At 34.2% G+C, this 12,010-nt stretch overlaps 1 protein-coding gene across 1 annotated transcript in view; it reads right to left on the bottom strand.

Moving 5' to 3' along the window:
* CEP57 (centrosomal protein 57) overlaps nucleotides 1-12,010 on the bottom strand; it is a 39,498-nt gene that overhangs the window by 13,509 nt on the left and 13,979 nt on the right. Inside the window, exons 3-5 of the mRNA XM_031460605.2 lie at nucleotides 3,646-3,825; nucleotides 3,183-3,304; nucleotides 555-671 (exon numbers count right to left, since the gene is read on the bottom strand). Coding sequence (XP_031316465.1) covers nucleotides 555-671; nucleotides 3,183-3,304; nucleotides 3,646-3,825 — 419 coding nt within the window. The remainder of the gene's footprint in view (nucleotides 1-554; nucleotides 672-3,182; nucleotides 3,305-3,645; nucleotides 3,826-12,010) is intronic.

Raw genomic sequence — 12,010 nt, 5'->3', positions numbered from 1 at the left:
TAATAGTAAAAAGAGTTTTAGTGTCTATTTGTAAATTTTTAATACAAGCAACAAATGATTTTAGCAGAGTAAATATAAGCTTGTGAGTTCACTCTATCATTCTATTTATTATGAGTCACTTGTGAGGTAGCTGAACAGAATTATGGGTAAAATCTATGGCCAGAGAACACAGCTCCGTATGAAGGCAGACAGGCTACACGGAAGCTGAAGCTGGAACGTTAGAGTCTCAGTGGTATTAAATACGTCCCAAGTGAATCAATTAAAACTAAAAGTAGTTCAGAGAACAACTTAAATCAAGTGATATAAGCCTTACGGATACTCAAAAACATTTAATCTGTCAACATTTTCAAAAAGAACTCCTTCCTCATGTACCTTAAGATTGTAAAAGGTGGACATTCTCTCCAAATTTACATTTCTTCCTTTAAAAAAATTCCTATATGTTTCTTTGCTACAAGGTCACTATTCTTCCTATAAAATATCCAGAATTATAAAATGATCAATTTCACAAAAGAACCAATATTATGCACTGATAAGTAAAACAGACATTCACTGACTTCTGCAAGGGCCTGCATCGTGGTAAGCTTGTTATACTCCTGTTCAAGGAGGTCCAATTTTTCAAGTTGGTTTTGAACATGTGTTTGATCGTGTTGTCGTTCTCTTTCTAGGGAAACCTGGAAACAATATTAAATACAGCATGATAATTTGACAAAAAAAAAGAAAAACAACTAATACTGAGCATAGTATGCTGTATGCTGTTTGTCTGGCCTTTCACAGAGCTACGGAGATACCGCAAAGGAGTTCTAGGAAAACAGTATTAAGACGAAGCCAAAAGAACATCAGTAAGTACAAGTGAAACCCTGCTCTTACTATATACTGCTGTTGTAACATTTGGTTCCCTGTAGCAAGGCTTGCTAACACTCCACGACAGCAGACATTTACCAGACATACAGGCTACACACAAATACTTAACAATTAATCTCTTAAATAGTTCATCTATTAATTAAGGGAGTAATTATTGTTTTGGTATCTATCATTTACACTTCTCTAAATTCTACGCAAAACATCCATCACTTTTTTTTTAGGTTTAGGGTCAAGGATTTGAAAATACTGCCACCTATCAGATTTCAGGATAGACACTCATAGGATAATCCATTACATCAGGATAAAAAGCGGAAATATGTTAGACTGAGGTCTACTGGTAAAAAAGGCAAGCGCTAAGCATGTGAACTTGTAAACAGTGTATCTTCGTGTACAAGTCTACAGCAATAGGTGTCATACTGACAGAAATTTGAATGATGAAGTAATATAAAGCTATAATTTTCTCAGGAATTTGTGTGAACTACTAATTTCTTCCTATTCACCTTAGTGGATAGTTACCACTCTTAAAAAATAAAGTTAAAAATTGGCACAAATCATATTTTATTTCCAGTACTGAAAGCATTCTTATTAAAAATGGGCTATTTAAAATTTCTTGATGAAAACAGGGCTTAATTCAAAGACATATACTATATATGTCTAATAGCTATATTAATCAAGATATCTCACTGTAGTCTTGTAAATGCTTCCTCACCTGAGAACTGGACTACCCCAATGACGACCACTGCCAGATTATTGTGTATATTTCATCATTTCAGTTATGTGGCAGACTCCCACCCCATCTATCACATAAAAGTGTTAGATAAACACAGAAATAATAATTACAGAGCAAGTTTGAAGACAAGAAAGGGAGTTTTCCAGATGCAAAATAGATAAAGAACTCAAAAGCAAATGAAAGAATACTGAAGCCAAATGTTACATGAGGCAGGACTGTAGCCTCAGCGTACAGGACATAGCAGGAACGTGACATAAATCTCAGGCACTGTACCATCTGCGTAATGCAAGAACCCCAAGCCAACAAACTACCATAAATGAGGGCCAAAACCAGGCAAACCCATCAAGCCTCAGCAAAGTCAAATCCACAGCACCGCCCACACAACTCTGAAGTACAGAATTCCCAAAACAACTCGAAAGAATATGAGCTACCAAACACACACACACACACACACACACACACACACACAGTTCTCATAAGAAAAAAAATCAGATCACTTTTAAGAGACTGGGAATTTTTACTGTTCAAAGAGATAAAAGGAAAGAATAAAAATCAAAGTAATGATACATTAAAATAACAAAAACAGGCAAACTGAAGAGGACCCAAATGGAAACAAAAAAAAAACATGGTTACAAATAAACTCAATGGTACAGTAAAGAGACCTATAACACACACGAGAATTAATTACTGAAACATCCTCTTAAATACTGCTGTGCAATTATTCAAATACTTCTTTTAGGTCTAATATCTCCAACTGTGACTGAAAGCTGACTGAGGTAGAAAGCATTTAATTCCTTTCACACTGCACAGTATCTAGCAAAATGTTAAGCACACAAACATTCAACTTTTGCACGATAAAGTTAAGATGCCCAGAAACTGTGGTATTCATGATGAATTCCAATTCTAGATTCATAACAGGAAAGGGAGGTGTGTTTTAAAAAATATATTCGAGACTCATGTTGCAGATGTCCTCTGACAAATGTGTAGGTTACTTAAGTAAAAACACCTCAGGTGTGACACAGCAAAACATTTCTGTTAACATAACAATTGTAAAGAGTTTTTCAAATCCTGAAATGTGCTACCTACTGCAGTCTTTAAACAAATTCAAGAGGCAGAGAGGTACATAAGATGATTTATACTTTTTTTAATGTACACTCACAGAAGTTAACATAACTTGAAAAGGAGACTCAATTATACATACAGTATGTTTCCCATTTAAGTAAAACTCTACCAAATACAGCAGTAACAATGAAGACCCATCAAGTCTTCAGACATCATAAACGATCTGAAGCAGTTTCAGTCCTGGGCTGTTGTGCTGTGCAAAAGCAGAGGCTATCAAAGCTGCATGCAGAGGATGGCAGTGCGCCTAAGGGTCGTCCAAAAAGGAAACTCCCCTTAAAGCTTTGTTGAAAAAAGAAACCACATTTTTCTCAAAACTTCCACTAGCAGTTTTTCAAAATGAACTCTTTTAAGATAGAAGGCGAACGATTATTTGTAACAGTATCATCAGTCTTCATTGAGGAAAAAAGTCTTTATATCCATCCAGTTTTCTCCATAACTCACTTGAGAATGAATCTGTGAGGAAACGTACCTGTTTCTCTAATACAGAAGTCCTTTCCATTTCTGCATGTTTTATCATATTACGCATGTATTCCAGTTGTTTTTCTAAAAGATTACATTTATTTTCTGCAGCTAACAACTGAGATGTCAGTTCTAAAAAGAATACATACGAAAAGCAGAAATTAGCTTACTCAATAGATTTAACAAGCTGTTTAACATGAATTAAATCTACAGTATATATAACACTTTCCAGCAGCTCTGGAAGCCTTTTCAGATGACTGAAGTCATTCTCTTTCTGTATGTTAGTCCCATCTGCCTTGAATTTAGTCAGTACATATAACACAGGACATCAGCACTTGTTCCTCAAAATGCACCCTGGATACTGCACTTTGTAGTGCTCAAAGACACTGAGCACTAGGAAACACTAATGTGGAATTTCTTTGAGAGTAATTTTATACCACTCAGTCTTTCATTTCCTTCATAATTAAACAAACCTTGATTGTGTTTTGATTCCTCATTCTTTGAATTCTCCCTTTCTTGTATCTGTTCATCCAATACTTTTTTATATTCAATTGTCTCTTTAGACAAGGTTTTCACACTTTCTTCTGCCTGAATCCTTTCAAGTTCTAAACGTCGAATTTTATCTTGAAGATTCTTCAGAGCAGAAAATATAGCTGCCAAATACAAACATGGATAACTATAAGATAATTTTAAAAAGTTCACTGGAAAAGAATAAACTCATCCAAATAGAAAACTTGATGGGTAGGTCCAGTGAAGGATCACACTCTGGGAATACAATGTTAATTATTATCACATGATAATTATTTAAAAGAGATCCATTTTAAGACATCTTTTGAGCCTCTGAAATGTGCTAGATACTCAAGTAAAAAGCATACTGCTAAGGTAAAAACATTTTGAAGATTTTATAAAATTGTAGAAATATTGAGCTGATCATATAAAATTCATGAACTGTCCCAAAGTACAATATTTACTATCAGTCTTCTCTGTTTTACTAATAGGATCACATGCAGAATTCAAATGTAGAGATAAAAATAGATCAAGCACAAAAAGGATTTTTTTTTAATCTCCAGTTTTTTCATTATTTAGAAAAAAACCCTAAGCACTCTGCCCCTCAAAATTCCTGATTATAAAAGTAAGACATATTTGCTGTAGAGGGCACAGGAAAAATACAACAAAGAGAACAACTGATACTCCCACTACCAAGAGAAATGAACATCATTTTTGGTCATTTCTTTCAATCATTTTCTATATGTATAAAATAAATTGAGATCAAAATCGTTCTAAGTTTTGTTTTCCGTTTAGCATTATGGAACTGTAAGCATTCCCTCATGCAATCAGACAGACTTAAAAGATTATTTCCCTGTGATCTATTAGGAATTGAAAAACTAAGTTTTTGGATTAAAGACTATTTGTATTTTAAAAGCTCTTGAACAGAGTAAAGTATGTTCAAAACAGATTGCATCAATTAATCCTTTCATCAGAAGTGTATGTCTTAGTTGGGGAGGGTACAACTCAAGTGGAAGAGTGCTTGCTTAGTATGCATGAGATCCTGGTTCAATCTCCGGTACTATAAACAAACAAACAAACAAACGAATGAATAAATAACCCCCCCAAAGGAATATGTCTTTGCCAATACAGACCATTATTAATTACAGTATCTCCACCATTCTGATTAGGAAACCCATGGTACTCTGTTTATTTTATTTTGCATCTCTATTAAAAGTTTAAATATTTTTGTATATATTATTGACTATCTTTTGATTTCTTTGCCCATTTTTCTGTAAGAAAAAGTTCCCCCCTCTTCCATTTTATTATTTGTGTTTAATTCTGGTTTTGATGTTGTTAGTTTTGATATAAAGATGTTCTGATTTTCATAGTTACATCTAATAACCTTTCCCCAAAAGTTCTTTGTTTATATACGAAGATGTTCTTCTGCAACCTCAAGATTAGATAAACTTTGTACTTTTCCATTTACCTCTTTAAGTCAAGTAAAAGGTATTTCTGTATTGAAGGAACGACTTTAAATGGCATCTTTATTATAACCAGATCTGTACATACACCTACACGTACAGATGTAATTATTACACACACATACCAAGACAGTTTCAGGACTTTTACTCTAGTTTTATTAATATTATGCCAATAATTTAATTATTAAAACTTTATAATATAAATATCAATACTGCTAGTCTCTCACATTATATAAATCTTTAAAACATTTCAAAATTATTCTTACCAATTAAATATTCAGAATCACTTTGCCTAAACAATGATTTAAATGAAACTTCACGTAAATTATAAATAGGTAGGAAAAATCGCCTTCTTTTAAACATTGAGCCTTCTCACTCAAAGCAAGGCACACATTCTCATTTATTAACACAATTCATTCATTGGTCAAGTTTTTCAGACATGACAGGCTCCAAATAGGAGACTGATACGTTTTATAATATAGCCAGCTTATTCTTACTGGAATGCAATGAGACTGCAATCTAATTAGAAATAACACAGACATGAAACGCACATACACACATCCAGAAATCTGAAAACGCGACTGAAAAGACTGTTAAGAATGGGAAGAGAGCCCAGACATAGATTAGTATTTAAAGGAACAATAATTCTTTGATATAACTGGAATAATCAGATAAGAAATATCATAGAAAAAGAGAAAATAAATGCCATTCAATATCAATTGAGGTTTTTTTGCCTCTTTTGAACCACTGAGTATTTATTAAAATAAAACTGTAATACTATAATACTAAACACTTCTTTCATTCCTTCATTAAATAATGCCTAATAGTATATGATCTTGCTAGTATTTTATTTTTGCATTTACAGTTATTACAGCAATTGGCTGGAACAACTCGTTTTTGTTCAGTATGTCAGCAACTGTGGTATTGCAGGGATGAGCTGGATTAACAAAAAGACCCAGGTTGGGGTACATGCTTTCTTTTTCTGTACTCCAGAACAGCTAATTGGAAATCATTTGTTTAAACATTTCTCAAAACTTAGTCCCTAAAACTACTTGGGGCAAGAACCTTACTGAGACTTAGATAACTTAAAAAAATTTTTTTCTCGTCACCTCCCACCCCCGCCATTTCTATGTTTAAAAATATTTTATTATGATACTCAATTTATTAAGAGAACTGAACTTAATAGTCCTATAATTATCTACCATATCCTCTTTATTTCAAACTTTGTGAACAACAGATTTATGTTCTCTCCCATCTTAGCATTTCTTCAGAATCTTCTTTAGAAGTTCGTAAGAATCCTCAGCATATTTATTTCAAAACAAAACAAGCCAAACATTAATTTTTTCTCCCACTTTTCTTGGGCCTATTGAACAAACTTGAATTAATGCTTATTTTTTTCATTGACAATGTATAAGCTTAAGGTGTATAACATGATGGGTTGATTTACATACATTGTGAAATTAACAGTAAGTTAACATACACATCTCATATACATATAATAAAAAGAAAAAGGAATTTCTTCTTGTGATGAGAACTCTTAGGATCTACTTTCTTGACAACTTTCTTATACGTTATAGAGCAATGTTAACTATTATTAATTATTTTCATTCTTTTCTTGCTCAATAATGAAACTATTTAAGACATATTAATTTCCTTCCAAGTACTGAAATCCATAAGCTTAAGTATCTAATGTTTCACCATCCCCCCCATCAAAAAAAAAAATCACTGAATAAACACACATTAAGCAGAATTCAGGGGAAAAAACAGGAATAAAAAGGAAAAACACCCATAATCCTATCATCTCAGTATAATAATTATAAACATTATGTTGAAGTCCCTTTGGATTTTTCTATGCTTTTATGTTAGTGAAATTACCTCTTTACTAAGTTGACATCATACTTATTCAAATATGAGTATTTCTCCATGACAACCTATAAATACACCTCTAGAATTCCATCCTTAAACATACTTGTTATGACTATGAACTTTCTATTCCACAAATAGTTCTGGACCAGTTCTACACTTCCTATTTTTATAGCCCTTTCATCTGTTATTAGTTGACAGGGTGAGACCATCCTTAGAGTGAAACCTTCCAGTAGAAGAAAAAACTCAGTTCTCACACACATTATTCTTTAAGTGACATTCACAACACTAAGGGTTTCCACTGGGTAACAGCACAGCTCTGTTTATGCAAGTCTTCACGTCCGCTCCTGGCAGAGCACACAGAAACAGGCCTAGACCAGCTTCCCGGAGGTGACTTCTCTACCACAGCCTCTTTCCCAGGCTCCTCTTCTCCAATTAGACTTCCAAAGGAAGCACTATTCCAGAAGCACCTCACACAGGCCTAAAGCTTTTGTCTCCAGTCTCTTCTTAGATTTAACATCCCAACTTCTCCCCTACTGTACCCCAATATCTAAGGCTTATATCTAATTCCAGGACTCCTCATAGTGTCCCTGAGGTTTTTGGCTTTGAATTCATTTTACTTCTGCTACCGAGGTATTTCCTTTTCTTGCTTTTAAGCTGAGTATTATTTATTGTTGTTTACTGTCATGTGAAACTGCTGACATTTGCCTATGATACTGTTCTGACAGTAATATTGTCATCCACCCTTTTTATTTGTTGTGTTCCTAACATGTCTTTGCCCACCTTTTACTTTTAATCTGTGTCACTTTGTTTCAGGTTTGGCTTAAAAGGCATATATTGACTTTTGAGGTTTTCTCTTTTCTTTTTTAAACATAATCATGTCTGTCATCATACCTGATAAATGTCACTCTATTTTTCTCATTGTGTTTTATGCTAATTTTGCTTCCTTGACTTTTTCTTTATTATTTTATTTTACTATATGAAGTGTAGCATACATCTTTGGAACTGTTTGCCTGGCTTATATACCTCTCTCCCTGGTATTTCCTGTTTCCTCAGCATGGCTCTAACTCTAACTGATGTGTTCCTTTAGTTCCCTCTCACAAATCTGGCCACAGCTGACAGACCCACAGGGGAAGGTCTCTCTTCTTTGGATTTTTGGACTTTGGTCCAAAAAGTTGAAGCCAAAATTAGTTCAATTTAAAAGTCAAGCTGTCAGTAGCCGAGTGGAAAAAGCTGGTCTGTGGCTAGAGAGAATGAAGCTAGCCAAGAGAAAAAAACGATGTAGAGAAGCACTCGCCATGTTCGAGTCCCTGGTTTCTAAGGTTCTTAAAGGCTACCTGCATATCTGCCCTTCTGTTCTTGGTTATTCAATCCTCCCTTGCAAGTATGTAAACCAGAAAGATTCCTCCTTGCCGAAGCTAGTTCAGATTGGGACTTTCTATCACTTGTAGCTAAGTTTTCATTAACTGCTCTTTGCTTTCTAAACTTTTATTAAACAAACTAGTACCATAAAGATACAAATTGATTTTATCCTAACAATGGCTAATATATGTTTAAAAATCTGTACTTCAATTAAATATAAACACATAAGTACATAAGAACACACATCCTTCAATGCATTTTCTATGTCAAAATGAGATTTTATATGAAAGTTTACATAAAAACTATGGCAAACTTCTACTTCATCACCTTATTTTTTAGTTTTTTTTAAGTTGGAGATTTTTTGATACAAATGATTGAATAATCTCCCTTATACTACCATTTTAAGAGTTACATTTGGCATAGCTTTTCAGTTTTATATTTAGTTTTCATACAAACAGGCCTACTTTATTGAGTTAAAAAACATTCTAGGTGATCAAATGATGGATCTAAAGCCTTTTTTTCCTAGAAAAACTAAGAGTGAGCTTTTTCTTGCTTTTTCTTCCCTCCTGTTGCCCTAATATCTATGAGGACATGCACCACTGCATCATTTATGTTCAAATTACCACATTACCTAGGAAGATCTTTGAGTGAAAAATATTTTATGTAGAAATGAACAATAAAAAATTTGGAGATTTTTAACCTCATATATTGGGAAGATAAAACAGTGGGAAATATATTTATAGAATAAGAAGCAAATTCAAATACTAAAAGATGGAAAAAAGTGACACAGTGAAATATAAAAATGCTGTACATTTTTTTTTAAATTTCAGAACTTCCATAGCAAACACTAGATTTAAAATTTTTATCCTCCTTACCCAGAGTATCCCTGAATGTACACTTCAAAATTAAATATGTTCTGGTTAGTTAAATATGAAAGTGTAAAATGCTTCCGGAAAACTTAAGAGACAGATACTGAGTTTTCCCTTAAACTTCATCATCTCTGAAATGAGACCTCTGTAGGGAGAACAGACAACCTATTATTCATAACTGAAACTCCCATACCACATACTATGTGTAGCACATCACTGGCACCCAAATATTTCAATAAACATATCTAGTCTCCAAAATTATGAAAATATCAATTAGAAAACAAATGGTGACAATCCCTAACTCTTTATCTAGCAAAATTAAACCTCATCTTAGTAATTTATAATTTATTCTTTGCCTAACAGTCAGTGGTTCCTAACTTTACTGTATCTTCTGTACTACTTGGAGAGCTTCAAAAAATCCCAATGCCCAGAACATACCCCCATACAAAACACACACACACACACACACACACACAAGAATATCTGGCAGGGATCCAAGAAGATCCTCAGGTGATTCTAATGTGCAAAGTTTGAAAACTTTCTAGTAACAGCTAGAAGCACTAAAAGAATGGAAGACTTTATTTACTTCTCAACTCATTCATTCATTCAGGAGACTACGGCACTTGGGGAACATTAAGCCTAGGAGATACCAGTTAACATCTTGTTAACAACCAAGTTGGGTCTATTTGTTATTTGGAATATTTCTATCACTAACGTAGCAGTACAAGTTTGTTGTAGATTAAAGGAGGAAACAAAACAGACCACTAGTACATATGTTTGATTTCCCTAGTATTTTCCTGTTTTGATAGTCCTCTACCCTGCTGACTATTCCCACCTTTTAGCTCACTGTCTAAACAATGCATTTCTCTCTGCGGAAACCCTTCCACACTTGTAGGGTTTCATCTACTACTCGATCCCTGTTGAGGCCTGAGTTCATTACTGCAGTTTTCTTTTACACTTCATTTTTATTTTCATTTGCTTACTATTTGTCTCCACTTAACTCATGGGCATCTCAAATTTGAGGTGGCCAAAACTATATTTATTAGCTTTCCTTAAAATGTTCCATTTTTCCTGTCATCTGTCTTAATCACACCATCATTCATCCACATTAGAAACCCTGAACTCAAAAGATTTCTCCATCTTCTTCATTGCCCACATCAAAATATGCGTAAATCTCTCCTTAATCAGTCTCCTGTTCTCTATCCCAACTAGCATAGCTTCAGTTTAGACTAACTTCTGACCTAACTTTCAGTTCAACAAACATGTATAGAGCACATATGATGTGCAAGGCACTCTGCAAGATGCAGGAGAGAACATAAAAGTCATTAAGACAATCCCTGCTTTCAAGGAGCTATTGTCTAGATTCTGGAAACAGAAGCTACTATCTACTCTTCCTACGTGGAAAAATATTTACATAAACAAGAAGCTACTCTGGATGTATTCTTATCCCTTATTATTGGTTCTCGGAGTGTGGGGCATGGCCCCATGGGGACGTGGGGGCTCATTACCAGGCTCTGTGAGAGCAACACTATTTTCATCATCCTACTATGACTTCAGTTACTCTTTTCACTATGTTGACGTTTGCAGTGATGATGCAAGAGCAATGTTGGGTCAAACTGCTAATTTTAGCACAAAACAAGGCAGTGGCACTAAAATACAATTTTGGCCCCACACTCTTCACTGCCACACACTCCCAGTAAGAAAAAACAAAGCCACTTGCTTGTTGTCCTTGGTGAAACAGTAAAAATCATTAGATTTCAAAACTTGAGTACACATCTTCTTAATAGTAATCGACAAAATGGAAAGGCTGCATCTGTAAAGAACATACCGAAGGACAAGAGCGTTGATGAAAAGCACTTGTACAAAGGTTTGAACTGTGAGCTGAACCAAAACCATTCCCTTTAAAGGAACATCATTCTTACTTGAGAGAATTTCTGCTAGACTATGACTATTCACTGATGACTATGACTTTTTAGTAATCACTTTCTAGAAAATAATGAGCTTGTCTTGACTTTCTCAAATGACATAAGACTTTAAAGATCTGACAGTAATTGTTGCCAATGACACAATTAATTAAAATTCTTTAAAACAAAAAGTTATCTGTTCCATGAGCTTTATAGCATTCCAATATAATGATTTTGTTCTATTGAGAACAGTGGTATTAACAGATGGAGTTTTTTTGATATTGTATAGTGAAGTATGTCAAATTCTAGAAGTGTATAAGTCAATACAAATAAAAACCATGCATGAGTAAAAACTTTTCAAGGTTCAAAACAAAGGGATTTCAGTGGTCTAGCACTCAAAAAAAAAAAAAAAGTTTAGAGATCTGAACCTTGACTCACTTCTTTTGAAATGTTCTCTGTGTTACTAACTGATAAAGTTGTTTTGTATGACTAGGGCACTGAATCCTGCTGCACAAGTCTGTCTAGTGTAAAGAACGCGTTTTATGGTGAATATCTTGACTGGCTGAGCAGGCACAAAGTGTGTGACCAACTCCAAATAAAACCTTATCTCTGAGTCTTATGTGGGCTTTCTTGGGCAGAAACAATGCATGCATGTTGTACAGTTTATTGTTGAAGGAAGAAGTGTGTTTTGTGTGGCCTCCATGAGAAACAATCTTGGAAGCCTTTATCTGGATTTCTCCAGATTCCACTGGAATAAACCACAGTTCTAATTACAACTGCTTCTGAATCTTAAGTCCTTCTAGACAATCTGCAATCATATAGGTGGTCCTGAAGTTCCAGAGTATGAAAAACTCCCTAATGTTTTCAGAT

This window comes from Camelus dromedarius, chromosome 12, assembly GCF_036321535.1.
Source record: "Camelus dromedarius isolate mCamDro1 chromosome 12, mCamDro1.pat, whole genome shotgun sequence".
NCBI classification, from domain to species: Eukaryota; Metazoa; Chordata; class Mammalia; order Artiodactyla; family Camelidae; genus Camelus; species Camelus dromedarius.
The sequence above is the reverse complement of the archived record's forward strand: the minus strand, read 5'-3'. Positions and strand labels throughout refer to the sequence as shown.